The sequence below is a fragment of the Orycteropus afer genome, unplaced genomic scaffold, assembly GCF_000298275.1.
Source record: "Orycteropus afer afer isolate SDZICR_OR568_19922 unplaced genomic scaffold, OryAfe1.0 scaffold00342, whole genome shotgun sequence".
NCBI classification, from domain to species: domain Eukaryota; kingdom Metazoa; phylum Chordata; class Mammalia; order Tubulidentata; family Orycteropodidae; genus Orycteropus; species Orycteropus afer.
This window is the reverse complement of record NW_006921929.1, coordinates 1,199,855-1,218,495: the sequence shown is the minus strand read 5'-3', so window position 1 is coordinate 1,218,495 and position 18,641 is coordinate 1,199,855. Positions and strand designations below refer to the sequence as shown.

Sequence of the window (18,641 nt, the reverse complement as noted above, 5' to 3'; positions counted from 1 at the left end):
CACTACCTGCCTCATATTTTCTTTTGTTGTTGCTTGTTTTCATTTCTTTTCTTTTCCCATTTGCTATCAAGTTGATTGTGTGCCAAAGTAAAATTGTGCTCTATAGAGTTTTCAATGGCTAAGTTTTGGGAAGTAGTCTCCAGACCTTTCTTCCAAGGCTCTGCTGGATGGACTCAAGCCACCCATCTTTTGGTTAGCTGAAAAGTGTATTTGTTAATTATTTTCACTACCCAAATACTCTGGTTCATAGTAAATGCTTGGTAAACATTGAATGGGTGAATGAATGTATGCTCAAATGCAGAGCAGTTTCAGAATAATATTATGCACAGGATACTTTATTCCATGCTTACACTTAAAACAGGACTGGGAAAGAGCTGCATCATCAGAGTAAACCCAGCTTTACTCATATGGATAAGGTAAAGCTTTCAAGACCTCCATTTGTTGATGTGGCATCACTCACATTGAGGAGAAACAACTGCAAACATCCATTAATCACCAGAACATGGAATATACGAACTATGAATCTAGGAAAATTGGAAGTTGTCAAAAATGAAATGGAATGCATATAGATTGATATCCTCGGCATTAGTGAGCTGAAATGGACTGGTTGTGGTCATTTTGAATCAGACAACCATATGATCTACTATGCTGGGAATGACAGTTTGAAGAGGAATGGTGTGGCATTCATCATCACAAAGGATGATTCAAGATGTGTCCTGAAGTACAATCCTGTCAGTGATAGGATAATATCCATATGCCTACAAGGAAGACCCATTAATATGACTATTATTCAAATTTATGCACCAACCACCAAAGCCAAAGATGAGGAAATTGAAGATTTTTATCAACTTCTGCAGTCTGAAATTGACCGAACATGCAATCAGGATGTATTAATTATCACTGGTGACTAGAATGCAAAAATGGAAACAAAGAAGAATAACCGGTAGTTGGAAAATTTGGCCTTGGTGACAGAAATAATGCTGGAACTCGCATGGTAGAATTTTGCAAGGCCAATGACTTATTCATTGCAAACACCTTTTTTCAACATCACAAATGGCAGCTCTACACATGGACTTCACCAGATGGAACACATAGGAATCATATTGACTACATCTATGGCTGGAGGTGGTGGAAAAGCTCAATATCTTCAGCCAAAACCAGACCAGGAGCTGACCAGGAGCATCAACTGCTCGTATGCAAGTTCAACTTGAAGTTAAAGACAATTAAAACAAGTCCAAGAAAGCCAAAATATGATCTTGAATATATCCTTCCTGAATTTAGAGATCATCTAAAAAATAGATTTGATGCATTGAACACCAACGACTGAAAATGAGAAGAATTGTGGGAGCATGTCAAGAACATGATCCATGAAGAAAGCAAGAGATCACTAAAAAGATGAGAAAAGAAGAGAAGACCAAAATGGATGACAGAAGAGACTCTGAAACTTGCCCTTGAGTGGAGAGTAGCTAAAGCAAATGGAAGAAATGACAAGATAAAAGAGATGAACAGAAGATTTCAAAGAGCAGCTTGAGCAGACAAAACCAATTACTATAATGAAATGTAAAAAGACCTGGAGTGTGAAACCAAAAGGGAAGAACATGCTTGGCATTTCTCAAGCTGAAAGAATTGAAGAAAAAATTTAAGCCTCGAGTTGCAATATTGAGAGATTCCATGGGCAAAAGAGTGAATGATTCAGGAAACATCAAGAGAAGATGGGAGGAATACACAGAGTCACTGTACCAAAAAGCACTGCTCAATCTTCACCCATTTCAGGGAGTGGCATATGATCTAGAACCAAAGGTACTTACTGAAGGAGGAAGTCGAAGCTGCAATGAGAGAATTGGTGAAGAACAAGGCTCCAGGAATTGATGGAATACTGATTGAGATATTTCAACAAACGGATGCCCCATTGGAGGCACTCACTCAGTTATGCCAAGAGATTTGGAAGACAGCTACCTGACCAACTGACTGGAAGAGATGCATATTTGTACCCATTCCAAAGAAAGGTGATTCCACAGAATGTGGAAATTATCAAACAATATCATTAATATTGCACACAAGTAAGATCTTATTGAAGATGATTCAAAAACTGTTGCAGCAGTATATTAACAGAGAACTTCCAGAGGTGCAAGCTGGATTCAGAAGAGGATGTGGAACAAGGGATATCGTAGCTGTTGTCAGATGGATCTTGACTCAAGGCAAAAAATACCAGAAAGATGTTTACTTGTGTTTTATTGACTATGCAAAGGCATTTGATTGTGTGGATCATGACAAATTATGGATAACATTGAGAAGAATGGGAATTCCTGAACATTTGATTGTACTCATGAGGAACCTGTACCTTGACCAGGAGGCTGTCATTCCAATGGGACAAGGGGACACCACATGGTTTAAAATCAAGAAGGGAATGTGTCAGGGTTGTATCCTTTCCCTACACTTATTCAACCTATATGCTGAGCAGATAATTCAAGAACCTGGACTATATGAAGAAAAAAGTGGCATCAGAATTGGGGGAAGAATCGTTAACAACCTGAGATACACAGATGATACAACTTTGCTTGCTGAAAGTGAGGATGACTTGAGGCACTTACTGATCAGGGTTGAAGAATACAGTCTGCAATGTGGATTACTTCTCAATATAAAGAAAACAAAAATCCTCACAACTGGTGCAATGAGCAGCATCACAATAAATGGAGAGAAGGACCTCAGTTCTACCAAGAAAGAAGAGCATGTCCATTAGATCCATGATCTCTATGCTGAGAACTTCCTCAACCAAGGGAAAGATTGAAGCGAAGACACACAGACATCTTCAAGGAATGCTGGGCTCACAGATGTTGAAAGGAGTCAAAGACCTTCCCTCAGAGCTGACAGAGAGAAAAAGTCTTCCCTTAGAGCTGGTACCCTGAATTTGGACTTCTAGCCTCCTAAATTGTAAGAGAATAAATTTCTGTTTGTTAAAGCCACCCACTTGTGGTATTTCTTTTGTAGCAGTGCTGGATAACTAAATCATTGACTCTATCTTTTTACTGATAAATGTAGTTTTGTGAATCTTTGTTACAGCATTTTATTTTAAGTTCCTCCTGGACTGAAGATTTTGTTCCCTGTTTAGTGTGAGAAAGTTAATGTACTGCTAAGTGCTATGCATAACGATAAAAGTCTATTAATAATACACATGTAGAGTTTGGCTAGCAAAGCCATCTGCTGAAGAGTAAAGAGCTTTGCACTTCAGTGTAGCTCTTCATAATCCATAGTTTCACTCTATATGATAAAAAAAAAAATTAGAACATAAAATGTGTAAAGCTTGATCAGTTCCCTTTATTTTGGTCATCTGTTCAGAAAAAATGACAAGTTAATTCTTTTCTAAATGCATTTACAACTTTAAAAGGACAACAGACATATCATAAATTAGTTATGCTGCGGTACACTGGTTTTTAACACACACGAGCATTTAATTTGAATACCTTGTACTAGGGTTTCGATTCTAAGGGTGTTTGCAAATCTGTACGTGCATACTCAAAACATGATCATTAACTAATGTAATTATTCTTTCAGTCTATCATCATGAATTACTTGTGATTCTATGTTGCTTTGCTTTATATCTAAGCCTTTAGGATAAGGAGAAAAGAAATTACATTTTGTAAGCATTTCTAAACCTTATGAAAGTAATGAAGCATGGATACTAAAGGGCAGAGGTGGCTGTAAACCCGTGATAGTCCTGCCATCTTATTGCTATTTGAGTCATTCTGTGTCACATTAGTACCATGGAGACCTTTTAAAAATAGTCACAACTCTGCCTACTTTTCTAATTTAGGATGTCTCTACTCATTGCTTCATAGTAATGACTTTCTTGCTTTTTCATTCCCATCCCCCCATCAATTCAGAGAATAGTTTGATTATGGGATTCCTTAGGCTTTACAACTATTATTGGAATACAAGTTGGTTACTCAGATGAGTAATTTCAAGGCCTCAAGTAAGCTTCCCCAATCCAAAATATGTCTCCTGTATCTATGTTGGTCATATTATTTCCACAATTAGAAGAGGCCTTTCTTTGAATGAATCTTTTTTTTTTTCCTTTTGTTCTACAAATACTTCCTGGGAATGAAAACATATTAGATGTGAAGTACTTCTACCTTATGAGAATACATTCATTAGTCCATTTTTTCAGAGTAGTCTTAAACCATATAGAAAATATGAAGTAATTGGGTAATGAGTTTCAGGTCTGGGGAGAAAGATTCAGAAAGCAAATTTTAGAAGATAATAAAGAAACTCTGAGCTTCACAATTATAATGGGTGGTGGCTCTGATGTCTGTCTGGGTTGTTGTCCTTTTCCTGGACTGTATCACCTGTGAATTCACTGCCCAGAAATTGTGTAAATACTCAAGCCAAAAAAAAAAAAAATCATCCTTCATGCGTCTCTTCCTTTCCCATCCCACATCTAATCTATTAGAAGAGTGTCTCCACCTTCAAAATGTATCCACAAGCTGATCACTTTTCACCACATTCACTGTGACTGCCCCAATCGAAGTTATCATCATCTCTCCTGGACCAGTAAAGGCTTCTAAACTCGTCTGTCTCTTTCCATCCCCATGCTCCACACTAGGCTATTCTTCCTTCAGCAGGCAGGGTGATCTTAGGAAGTTTTAAGTTCCATCATCATGTTACCTCTCTGTAAAACCCTCCAATGTTTTCAAAACATATTTGGCCAGCACTCACAATCCTTACTCTAGCCTTTTTTAATTGTCATTGAATTGATTTCCAACTCACGGTGAATAGGACTCTGTTTTGCTTCCACACGATTTTTAATAGCTAATTTTTCAGAAGTAGATCACTAGGCTTTTCTTCTGGGGCACCTCCGGAACCTGGGTTCCTAGCCTTTCAGTTAGCAGCTGAGAGCACTGACCATTTGCACCACCCAGAGATTCCTCCCGCAGTCTACAAAGTTCTATATAAGCCCACATTTTCTATCACTCTTTCCCTGGCCACCCATCCCAACCAGATTTGTTTCTGTACTGTCCCTGGAAAGTGCCAAGCACTCTCACTCCCTGGATCTTTGAATGTGCTGTTTTATCTGTGTAGACTACTCCTTGCTTGTCTACTCTTGTTACGCTTACTCCTTCATTTTATTTAGCTCAGAGATCATCTCTGTTCATAGCACTGAAATTGCTTTCCCTTTCATTTCTCTCGTGTACTGATGCATTTGTATCTGTCTACCCCAACAGAAGGTAATCTTCACATGTTCGGGAACTTTGTCTTGTTCACTACTGTGCATTTCTATCGGCTGGAATTGTTTCTATGTGCCATCAAGTTGATTATGCCTCATAATGATCCTATATGACAGAGTAGAACTGCCCCAAAATGTTTCCTAGACTGTAATCTGTATATGAGAAGATCACCAGGTCTTTTCTTCTGTCAAGTGACTGGTGGGTTCAAACTGTCAGCCTTTCACTTAGCAGCCAAGCACTTAATGATTGCACTACCAAGGCTCCTTATTGGCTGGAATATTGCCTGGTATAGAGTTGGAGCATCCGCATTCCTTGTTGAAAGAAAGAATGAATGAAGGCATGTATGAGTGGATAATTCACTCACCAATTGTGAAGGTTCATTTCTTTTTCTTGTCATACTTGCTTTTTAACCCCTTTCTGGGTTTAATCTCTCCTGCCTATCTTTATGTTAGTTAAATTTCCTTTTAGGCATTGTTTCCTCTGTGCATTCACAATTTGAATTACCAACAGTTCCTACCTCAAAAGTTTGGAGAGCCCAGAATGACTAACAACATGGCTCTTTAACTAACAGTAGGAATATCAAAATTGTTTCCATGAGGAAGAATGGCAAGTTTGCCTAACACTGAGAATGATCAGAGAGTAATGTGGGAATTTTTACTTCAAGGGTCTTGAGAAAGTTTCCTCTCCAAAAATTGATATTCTGCACATGTTAATGGGAACTAAATTCATAATTAGAAATTCCTTTATTTGGCTTACATTTGGTTTCTCTTTCTAACCTGCAAAACAATATCTCCTGAAACTCTAAAATTTGACCCTAGGTGATCATAAGTACAGTAATTATGAAGTTATAATTAAGTTGTAAAATTAGAGAAAGATTTGAATATGAAATATTACACAAAGTATATATTTGTGTTTGAGTTTAGAAGAGAATTTTATTTTGGCAGTGTGAAATATTATTGGTTAGTTGCCACTGACAGTATCACCAACAGAGCCTACTGAGAGAGCATTTATGTTTGGATCCAGAATACATTTCCTCTGAGACTAACATTTATTTTTCATAATAATGGTTAATTGGATAGTCTATTGTTGAATGAATTTGCTTTGCATACCACCCTTACCAAGCTTCATGCGTTTTGCTGTTTATTTTTTAAAATTTATTAGCATATCACTGAGCATCTGTTAAAGGTGATGGGAAAATTTGGAAATGGATAAGTGTGATGGTTGAATACTTTGTCACCTTGTGACTGCCAGGGACCTTCTCTTTAATGGCTCACACTCCTTTGATTTCTTACTCTGTCAGATCCTAGAGACACTTCTCAGGTTGGTGAATGTAATATCACCAAACTATACATGTGAAGGAGCTCTGATGGTGTAGTGGGTAAGGCTGCTAACCTGAAGGTCAGTGATTCAAGTCCCCCAGCTGTCCGTCAGGAGGAAGATGAGGCAATCTACTCTGGTAAAGCTTTACATCCTTGGGAACCTAATGGAGGTTGATATAAGTTGGAATCAACTTAGTGGCAGTGGGTGGTGGTTTTTATACATGTGAAGATTGTTGAAATGGCAAATATTTGTGACATATATATTTACCACAACTAGAAAAAGAAATAAGAATATATATTTTAGAATCAATTAAGCCTGTCTTTGGATCCTGCTCTTTCACTTACCTTTGTGACCTTGGAAGTATTACTTATTCTCTATGCCAATTCTCTTGCCTATAAAATGGGAAATAATATTTTCCTCAGAGAATTGTTGGGAGGATCAAATGAAGCAATGCACATACAGTGCTTTGCACAGTACCTGGCATAGAGTAAGTATGAAGTAAATGTGCACTGTTCCTATTGTTAATTGGAAAATGTAGCATGATATACTGGAAGCTCAAATAAATTAAGGCTTTGTCTATACTGTTCAGCTAAGACTCTTTGCAATAAAGCAAGTTAATCTTACCCACGTACATTGATAAGGAGCTATGAGGGTTAATTTATTTCCTGCATTCTATGGCCATCTACTCTACTTAAGGCAGACAATTTCAAAATGCCGTTTACCCTTCTAAGGTAGGACCTGACCTTTGAGACTTCCTATATTCCCCTCCTAAGTTGGAGTGTGAATGAGAAGGAGTTGAAAGGCATTGGAGTTGAGAGATAGGGTTTGAATAGGCTTGGTCTTTGACACAAGTGTGAGCCATTAAAGAGATAGTCCCAGGCAGTCACAAAGCCACATTTTCTGAAGGCTGAAGAACTATCACTGTAACAACTTCTAAAGGAGAACATAAGTAGCGTTTAGCTGAGCGGACTCCTTTGATTTCTTATTCTGTCAGATCCTAGAGACACTTTCTCAGGTTGGTGGAGTTTGAGATTTTCTGTTTTTATGGATGCTGGGTGATTTGTGACTAAACATAGATAAGGCTTTTGAAAAAAAATGAGAGATGAACAAAGTCTATGAAAAGACCAACATTTTTAAAAGGAAGAGAGAAGCCCTTTACTGGTTTGCTTTTTTCCTGTGCTTCTTGCTGGGTTGATATTTTCTCTGGGGTGGTAAACAATAGCAATAGTGATAAATATCTTGCATTTCTTTAGAGAATATGTCCTCTACCATTGAATGAAAGTTGGGTGATTTTGGTTAAAGAGTTACCAACACGTTTTTGTTACTTTATAGAAAACAATAGTCATTCAACTTTCCTTTTCATTTTTCTTTGTAATGACTTCAAAACCCCTCCATTGCTAATTCTTGTAGGGTTGAGATAAAGTAATTGAAAAAGCATCTTATACAGTATGGCTTATTCTTTTTCAATAAGCAGACAAATTACCATGACTTCCTGTAAGCCTGAACTTTATATTTCTTTTATACTCTTTGCTTAACCTCAGTGGCTGAACATAGACCACGGAGAGTCTGGAATCTCTAATATTAGGGCCTTTGATGAAATCCTCATAAATAAAATGTGAATCGTATTTGTGTGTGCATGTATTTGTGTTTTCTGTGGCAGCAAGGAACAAACCATTTATGCAGAAGAACATATGAAGAAAGGGAATGAACATGTATGTGCATTTATTATCTGCCAGTTTCAATGTTTGGTATTATTACCCACATTTTATAGATAAGACAATAGAACTGGGCCAAAATCACATCGCTTGTAAGTGGCAATTTTCAGAGTTAAACCAGGTTAGTTGAACTGGAGATCTTGCCTGTTTTTGATACCACATGACCCCCAATCTTATTCACTAACTACATTGTGGGAATATCATAGTCAGTGGTTGTTTCTCACCTCTTGCCTAATAGCCAGAGAGTTCTTCTTTTAGTGAATCCATTGGAGAAGCAGGTTTGAGATGGGAATCTGGTATCAATTTACCCTGACATATCCCTATCACATTGCATTTTTCCCTAGAATACAGACCTATTATTGTGCCCTTAGACACGGACATGAGAGAAAAGAGCCCTGCTTGAGTGAATGCGGTGAAGCTCTGTCAGAGTGAGGAGATAGGCTCTGGAGCTTCGCCTCTGGAGAAGAACTGTCTCTGGAGAAATGAAGAACTGGATGTCTCCTGATCCCTTGCATCTGGCAGTTGTTGTTAGTTGCCATTGTTAAGTAGGCTTCAACTCATGGTGATGTTCTGTATGACAGAACAAAACATGCCTGGTCCTGGGCCGTCTTCATAATTATTGATACATTGTGCTCATTGTTGAAGCTGTTGTAAAGTGTTATCCTCCTAGGGGGCTTATCTTCCAGTACTTTATTGCACAGTATTCTGTTGTGATCCATAAAATTTTCATTAGCTAATTTTTGGAAGTACATCACCAGCCTTATTGCTCTAGTCTATCCTAGTCTGAAAACTCCACTGAAACTTGTCCACTGTGGGTGACCCTGCTGGTATTTGAAAAACAATGGCATAGCTTCCAACATCATAGCAACATACAAGCCACCACAGTATGACAAACAGACAGACAGGTGGTGAGTTTGGGAATTACAAATTTATTATTGTCCATATTCACCCAACATAAGCAGGACCTGTAGTCTGTACCTCAAACTGTTGTCCAGCCTACTGAATAATGTTCAAGCCTTGGAAAGTCAAGTGAAAAAGAAGTGTAGTAGTTAGGTTAAGAGAACAATTATGTTGCAACAAATCACAAAGAATTTTCTAAATCATTTTCTACAATAGGGTTTTCAAAAAATTAACGATGCTCAGTCTTCAAGCTCTTTGTAATGATGACATTCATTGTGATGGAGTTTGATCAATATTAGAATTCTTAGAAATTCATTTTCTGATTATCTGTTACTTATTTCGATGCTACTCTAGTTTTTGTATGGCCATATGCTTATTTTTATTGCCGATTTTTTTCTTTTAAGCAATCACAAAGCTGAGACATTTTTCCTCAAATCTGAAATGTGACAGAAGATACAAGAATGTTCTTAGTTTTGTTTATTGCTCCAGAAGTTAATAAGACTGCTGGTATTTGTGTGAATGCTGTAAGGTTGTATTAATACTGTGGGTTTGAGAAATGCTGTAATAACCTGCAAAAGGACATTCTGTCTGAAATAATTCTCTAGGAATGAATGTACTGTTGTAATAGTTGTTTTGGTTTTTGCAAGCTTTGTACAAATTCCACTATGTTTTCCCTTTTTATTTGTTTGCAAGTATGTGTGTGCACGTGTGGGTGTGTGTCTATTAGTGTGTTTCATGTCGTTTGATACCATTCAATTGGTTTCAGCTTACTCATAGTGACCCCATGTGACAGAGTGAAACTGCCCCACAGGGTTTTCTAGGCTGTAATCTCTACAGGAGCAGATGCCAGGTCTTTCTCCTGTAGAGCCCCTAGTTGAGTTCAAACTGCCAGCTTTTCTGTTAACTATTGCACCACCAGGACTCTTTTTAAAATAAATTATCCATCACCTAATAGACAAGTAGCTTCAACAGATTTTTACAAAGAACTTGTGAATAGATAATAAAGGAACACTCAAAGAGGAGCAAAGGAAAATGGCCATGCTGGCACCCATCCTGCTTGTTCAAAGCACACAGACAGTTCCATCAGGGGGGACACAACTCTAGTCAGGTATCATTACCAAGAAGCCTATCTGAAGTATGGATTTACATCCACTGTCATTAATGATTGACTTCTCCCAAAGTGCACATGATGCCTTGAAAGATTAGTTAATGTCATTCTGATCAGCAGGACAGACTAGCAATTAAAGAAACAGTAGAGTGTAGCTCAGGGGTTTGGCACCCAGATGCTGGAGGCAGGCTACTGGGTTTGAATCCCAGTTCTGCTGCTTATCAGTGATGTAACTCAATTTCTTCTCTGTAAAATGAAGATTGAATAGTACTTACTTTGAAGGTCTGTTGTGAGGATTAAATGAGTTAATATGTGTAAAGTATTTAGAAGAGTTCTTGGCACATAAATGTATGTAATACAAGTGTTAGTTTGAAAATAAAATTTACCCCACTTTATGCCAACTTGTAAAGATTTCATATGGGTATTTTATATTATTATTATTATTTGTAAATAAATTTATGAAATTGGGGTTACACCCTCAAGTATTGTGACAGAAGTAAGCAAATAAAATATCTGTAGGCTACTTCCCAGTAGACCCAGCTCCTGAAAAATTCCCAGGTTTCTGGAAGCATAAGCAACCATTGACATCATCCTTCACACTATGCTGTTGGATTTTGGGAACTGGGCATAAAAGCAAAATAATGTCACCTTTTATCATCTTCTCTACACTCAGTTTCTGTGTATTAAACACTGTGACTTAAATGTCATTATGTTTCTTAACCAGTTATAAACTAAAGCAAAGTATTTCTAATTCAGTTTATGTAACAGCATGGCTGCATATGTAAAAAAGTGCTCCTTAGTTAAATATAGTGGGGTGGTATTAGATCATTTTTAATAGCTACACCTTCATCTCAATGGCAAGAGGTCAAATAGGTACAACTAGATTACTATATCAACAAAACTGAAAATTTGAAAGTCATCTCTGTTTATTTGAAATAATATCTTCACACCTTTGTATATTCATACTCTATCCTACTAATTAACAAAGGAAGGCCTACTTTCACACAGGGCCATCCAGTAGTTTGTAATGTGAAATATAACAAATTGAGCTTCTATGTGTTAGGCTTATTTGATTTGAAGTGGAATCCAGCTCCACAGCCATTATTTTTTTGGTTGGTAATTCAAAATCCACCAGGCCCGTCTATTTGATTTTGACTTGTGGCAATCCTGTGTACATCAGAATAGAACTATTCTCCCCAGAATTGTCAGTAATTCAGAGAGCTCTTCTTTTAGTTCTTGAGTGTTATATACCATTACATGCTTGGCTGCTAAATGAAAAGTTGGACACTTGAGTTCACTTCATTGAGGCACCTTGGAAGAAAAGCCTGGCGATTTACCTCTGAAAAATCAGACATTGAAAAGCCTGTGAAATATGTTTCTACTGTGACACACATGGGGCCATCAAGAGTTAAAATTGACTCAACAGCAACTGGTTCCGAGCAGAATGCAGGGGCTCAGTTGTAGAATTCTCACCTTCCACATGGAAGACCCAAGTTTGATTCCTGGCCAGTATACCTCATGCACAGCCACCACCTGTCTGTCAGTGGGGACTTATGTGTTTCTGTGATGTTGGATCGGTTTCAGTAGAACTTTCAGAGCAAGATAGAGTAGGAAGAAAGGCCTGGTAATCGACATCTGGAAATCAGCCAAGGAATCCTTTATGGATCACAAAACTCCAATCTACAACCAGTCATGGGGATGTCACAGGAAGAGGCAGCACTTTGTTTTATTGTGCATGGACTCACCGTGACTCAGGGGCCAACTTGGATATTAACAACAACAACAACAACATTAATTCAAAGCCTTTGTTGTTTAACAACATTAATACAAAGTCTTTGTCTGGCATTAATTCAGTAACAGCATTAATTCAAAGCCAGTAGACTTTGAATTGGTCCCAGAAAGAGAGATTATTACACATTTTTAATGTCATGTTTTAAGTTTTCTTTTGAATTTTACATTTTCCTCACTTCTTTAAATCAATCAAACCCAAACAGGTATTCCTGGAGGACCTCTGAATGGAGAGAATGCCAAGTCTCTCTCCTCCTTGAGCAGCAGGACCCCCACTGGCATGCGACGGGATCTGTCTGTGGTGGTGGCATCCAGACCCGGGAGGTGTACTGTGCCCAGAGCATACCAGCCTCCTCTGCACAGAGGGCCAAAGAAGGTAGGCAGCCAGTTCTGGGACAGATGGTGCTGCTGGTTTCAAGGGAAATCACCTCCCACATCATCCTCCAATATTTATTCATTTATTAATGACAAACCCTCAGGAATGTTTTTGTTTTGTCCACTGCTTGCACAATACTCCTAAATTTTGCTAGTAGCAGTAACTTGGAATAGTTAAACTAGTATTAACAATAATAATACTTGCCTTAAAGGGTATTTAAGGATCTCTGATGATGCAAAAGTTAAATGCTCAGCTACTAACCTAAAGGTTGGAGGTACAAACCCATCAGCTGCTCCACAGGAAAAATATAGAGCACTTCGCTTCTGCAAAGATTACAGACTTGGAAACCTTATGGGGCAATTCTACTCCATTCTATAGGTCAACTACACATCTTAATCGACTGGAGGACACCTCTTTGTGGAAGTTTAATGCAAAAATATACCTCAGTTTTGTAGCACGAATTGAATACTACAAGTTAAGGGGCTAGTAAGCTGGAGTAACTCAGTAAAGAGTGAATAAATAGCATTATTTTTTTTATTTTTTCAAAGTATTTTTTTTTGTATGTGTGTTAATTTGTGCATGTGACAATTTCTACAATATCAAATGTCAAGAGTCTGTCATTTTATTTCCAAATGTTATTTAAGAACAAGAAACTTTCTCCATGTTAAGGTCTCCATTAGGCAAGTACCACCCAGAACTATTCCATTTGTTTCAGGATGTGGGAAAGTGGTAACATATAGAGAGTGAAAAACTTACCCAGATTTATGTAAGTCAATTGTTTGAAAAGCCAAGACTGAACACCACTTCCACTCTAGAGGAATATGTGGTCTCTTCCAGCCATATTAGAGAACCCAGAAAAAAACCCTGCAGAAGGAACAGAGAAAACAAACCTACTGCCATCGAGTCAATTCTGACTCATAGCGGCCATATAGAACATAGTAGAACAGCCCTATAGGGTTTCTGAGGCTATAAATCTTTACAGAAGCAGACTGCTACTTTTTTTCTCCCATGGAATTGCTGATGGGTTTGAACCATTGACCTTTTGGTTACCAGCCAAATGCTTTAGCCACTGCACTACCACACCTCCTTCCTGCAGAAATAATTAAGGTGGAAATGCTTCCTTGGGTCTGCCAACTATACGTTCTCTGCTGTGGGCTTTGATAAAGAGGGAATGCTGCAAACTCTTGCAATATTATGCCTTCATTTTATTCTGTGAAAGTCTTCATACCAGGTACCTTTTTTGTGACATGGCCTCTCAGACTTCCAGAGACATCTGTGATGATAGCCTTAGATGATAAATCTTTTGATTAAAAGTCAAAACTTTACAGACTCCTTAGCATTTTGCTTCCACAAATGAAGTCAGAAGGCTACATTTACAAAGCTAGAGATATTTTAAGTAACAATAGCTTTTCTTTGTTCTCTGTTTTTGCCTTTGGAAAATGACAGTTTGCACACTTTCTGCTCTAGGACAGAAAATGACTATGCTTACTCTTCTGAATTAGGAGGAACAGAATTTAGATCAAAAGCTTTAGACTATTTTTTTCAAACATTGGTGATCTTCCCTTCTTTGTCTTCCCTTCTACTACTTTCTGTAGTAAGCATCTTCTGGAATCAACACATAAATCAAAATTTTGTAGAATTGATATTTTAATACCTACCTATTTTCAGCTTCAATGTTTAATGTTCTGTTGATATTTTCATCTTCCTAAAGTTTCTTTGATAAAAATAACTTTTCTTATGGATAACTTTGTTCTAAAATTTTATCAGCTTTTAAGCTTTTCTAGCTTTCTGAATGGGAACATACAGAGGCAGGAAGGTGGAAGTTAGAAAGTTGGAAGGATGGTGTTTTAGAGTTGGGGATTCAATGTTACATTGGGAGATGGGTTGAAATAGAGGAGGACTATTAAATGCAGATTCATTTGTTATACCACTCAGCCCTGATAATGATCATCTTTAAGCATCCAAAGAAGATAAAACATGCTTAGATCAAGACACCCTTCCACATTAATACCTGAGTTCTCATGGAAACAGAAAAGTACTTAGAAAGCACTAAGCCTGGCAGCCCAGTTCTCAGGGAGGGCCTACATATGAGGCCAAGATGTAAACACATAGAAGGGTAATACTACACTGTACTTTTGTATCTAACTAAATACAGTGATTAAAATTATGTTGCCTAGTATAGCACAGTCACAGTTGCAGTAAAGCACAGTATAACTTGCTACTTTCCTTTGTAGTCATCATCAAAGGCTTTATTTTGTTCTTGTATGCAAGTGATCTAGCAGGTTTGTTCAATCATTACTTTCATTTTTTTTTAATAAATGCTTTAATTTTATTGTTTTTTTAGATATATTTTTATATTTTTTTTTATTGTGATTTGGGTAAAACTTTACAGAGCAAACTCACTTTCCGTACAGCAGTTCACATACACTTTGTCTCATGACATTCACTACAATTTACCACAATGCAACAGCTCCCCGCCCACTTCCTCCCAATAGTCACTTCTTCCCTGTGTCCATCCCTCCATGCACTCCTTCCCCCTGATCTGTCTTCTTGTGCATAAACAGCCCTTAAGGAACCAATGAGTAAGCAACTAAGGAGGCAGAATATAAATATTCCTAGCCATTTCTGTTAATTCAGTAATAAAGACCACAACTAGTGACATTTATTGCATTTCAGTTTCTGTGAACATCAGCTTCTTTTATTTTTATTATAGATATGTTAGATTTTGGTGGGAGAAGGCTTTTTAATAGCATTGAATTTGGAGACTTCTTTGTCAGTCACAATGCTCTTGACTTTTCCCTACAATGTTAATTTTTTCATGGACTCAAGGATACTTTAGCCACCCTCTAGAGTGGAATTGCTTGACTTTTCTTTCCTACAAAAATCCTACTATCCACTGAGAGTTACCTGCTTTGTATCCCAAGAACCTGATGTTAGAGGAACCCACAATCATGGAAAAGAAGCAAAGGTGTTTCCATGAATCCCTTATGTAATTGAATGCAATAGACACTCTAGACTCCAGAACGAAAGACTAAGAATGCTATTTATCTTTCAAGGGCCCTAAGGCTTATGACCAAGGCTGGATGCTGAGCCTAAAACCTGACTTGGATGCATTTCTGTTATTGACTTATTCTTGTGGATGTCCCATTCCCATCAACTTCAATTTATGGTGACTGGAGGAATAGTATAAGGAGCTTTGGTGGTGTAGTGGTTAAGGTATTAAGCTACTAATCAAAAGATCAGTGGTTCAAACCCACTCATCGCTCTGTGGAAGAGAGATGGGGTCATCTGCTTCCATAAAGATTTGCAACCTTGGAAACCCAATGGGGGTTGCCATGAGTTGGAATTGTCTCGATGGCAGTGAGTTTGGTTTTTTTCCTTTTGGTTTGGAGGAATAGTATACACCCATGGAATATTTACCTGATTTGCTTTTGTGCAGTATTCCTGTGATGTATTAAATAGTGTATACAAAAATTGAAAATATAGAGGAGTACTTATGATTTTTTTAAGGGTTATTGTTTTACAGAGAAATGGGTTTATTTTTCAACAAAGAAGCCGAGATAATGGAACAAAACATCATTTGCTATTTAACAGCAGGATATTTGGCAGTAGTTCATACAAGGCCAAGAGAAACAAGGTGTCCAGTAATATTTCAGAAATATCAGCAAGAATGATGTTTCCTGAAATCTATAATCTGGATTTGGTAAGGGCAAATTTACCCTAGGCATGTCAGTGTGGCCAGATACTGAAATATCAATAAATAAGAGTGAATGGCATAGAGATTAAATGCATTTAGATAGAGAAGCAAAATAAAGCTAAATTTAAAAATCATCAAGAGGTGTTGGTGAACTTATAATTTAGCAAAAGAGTACCTGGCTTTTTTTTTTTTCCACCCCATATTTCAAATTTATGCTTTAGCCTCACATAGACAACAACTATTTTAAGAATAGGACAGGGTTTGGTTTTGCATTGCTTACTGTATTATGTACCCATCCCTCCTATCCAAGTGAGATTGGATATTTCTTGAAAGAACTATGTCTTTATCATGCTGGGTCTAGATTTGCATTAAGAGGGTGCATTATCAGAAAAGATAATATTTCCTGGAATGCTAAGTAGTATATGGGGACTTGATATGTTTTGCATTATAATTATGTCCTGTATGGAAGTTTGATAAGCCACATGAATGTCATACAACCTTCTAGCTCTCTCTCTGTGTATAGATACAGATAAAGATACAGATACAGATACAAATACAGATACAAATACAGATATAGATATAGATAGATTTGGTAAGTGAAAGTGGATGACAAACACTCATTTTTTTTTTTTTTTCCACAGATAATTTATTATGAGCCATCTAAGTTTTTGGCTATGTATGAGGCATCCATGTTATAAAAGTTACCCAACTCCCCAGTAATTTATAGTCTTTACATTGGAATAGCAATTGAGCTAACACTTACTCTATAGTGTCATAATTCCTGTGATTGTTACATATTCAGCATGTTAAAACCACTTAATGATGCCTCAACATAATCTTCAGAGCAGAGATAATGCTGGAAGGGAATTTTTGGAGACTCAGTATAAAAGATGTTCTTAGCAAGAGGAAGAACATGTAGAAAGGAACAGGGGTGGGAATGTCATGATATGCTCAGTGAAGGCACATAAAGTGATGTGAGGAGAACATAAGGAACAAGGAAGTTTAGGTGGCAGTGGAGAAAAGCCTTTCCGCCATTCTGAAGTTAAGTCCTTATTTTTGAGACAATTGGTGCTTATTGCAGACTTATATACCCCCACTGCCAGCTTTTAAACAGAGAAAGAATCTTATATTTTTAGCTGTACTTAAAATTGTGAAAAGATCAGTACACTAAGAGAATTTTCGTGACCACTCATCTCCTGTTTGCAAACTTATCTGAGTGTCCAAGAAGTCTTGGAGAAAAGAAGTAACGTAATTCACAATTTGAACAGATGAAGAGAGTTCTTAAGGAGCAATTAGAGGGGATATTCCACCACCAGGAACTCTGGTGGTGTAGTACCTAAGGCATTTGACTGCTAACCAGAAGGCTGGCAGTTCAAACCCACCAGCCACTCCTCAGAAGGAAGGCTGGGGAATGAATCAGATCCAAATTGAGGGCATATAACAACAACACCACAAATGTCCTTTTCCTGTCTATCAAAATTGGTTTTAACATCAATAAGCTCATGTGGGTGAGAGAACATGGTATTAGGAAAAGTAGTGAGCTTAGAGCTTTCTTTAGTGTAGACCTTAGAAAAGAAATAAAATTGTTTAAGTGGGGTTTCAGCATTTTCTCTCAATTTATGCTAATAGAGAAGCAGAGGTAACTGAAGGAAATAACCTTTGCTAATTAACAGCAGGATGTTTGACTGCAGTTCACATGAGGCCAAGAGAAACAAGGCACTTGCCTGTAATCTTTATACCTTTGAAACACCCTCAATTATTTGGATCACGAATGTAGGAGAAAGTCAGCAAAGGGGAGCGGAAGGTAATTAGCGTCAGGCAGATCTCTAGTTTCTTTACAGCTAACAAGCAGTAATGGAAGGGGATAGAGCAGGGTCTGCCTTGGGTGGGGAGCGAGTGAAGGCAGATGGTTGATCCTATGTCTTTAACAATCAAAACAACAACAGCAAAGGATCCTCAGGGATCTTCTCTTTCCTTTAAGCTGCAGTTCATCTTTCTTTCTAAATCTTGAGCTTACAAACACTCTAGGATAGAATTTAGGACTAAAATGTCCATTTTGCCCACAGGTTATTGATATATAATTCTAGCTTTATAGATGTTTCAGATCTGAAGTTCTGACTCCATTTCTTTCTTGTTTGAGAAGAATAAGCAGGACATCACATTACCATAGATTGGATGTGAGCACTCTGATTTCCCAAAGCATCTGCAATGAAAGAAGTTATGAAAGTTGGTGAAAGTAACATTTATCACATTGTTTAATCCCTACCACATTGCAGCAGAGATCACATAAATCGATAAACATAAATCATATAAATCATGCATATACACAAACATACACACACAGGCACAAATAGTTAAGTGCCAGGCTACTATCTGAAAGTTTGGCAGTTCAAATTACACAGAGGCACCTCAAAAGAAAGATTTAGTATTGGTGCTCTACTTCTAAAAGATCACAGCCGAGAAAACTCTATGGAGTGCAGCTCTACTATGCAACGTATGAGGTCTCCAGGAGTCC

At 37.6% G+C, this 18,641-nt stretch overlaps 1 protein-coding gene across 1 annotated transcript in view; it reads left to right on the top strand.

Annotated features, from left to right (window-relative positions):
* The window catches only part of THSD7B (thrombospondin type 1 domain containing 7B), a 1,104,189-nt gene that overhangs the window by 305,939 nt on the left and 779,609 nt on the right, over nt 1–18,641 (top strand). The window contains exon 4 of the mRNA XM_042782491.1: nt 12,260–12,429. Coding sequence (XP_042638425.1) covers nt 12,260–12,429 — 170 coding nt within the window. The remainder of the gene's footprint in view (nt 1–12,259; nt 12,430–18,641) is intronic.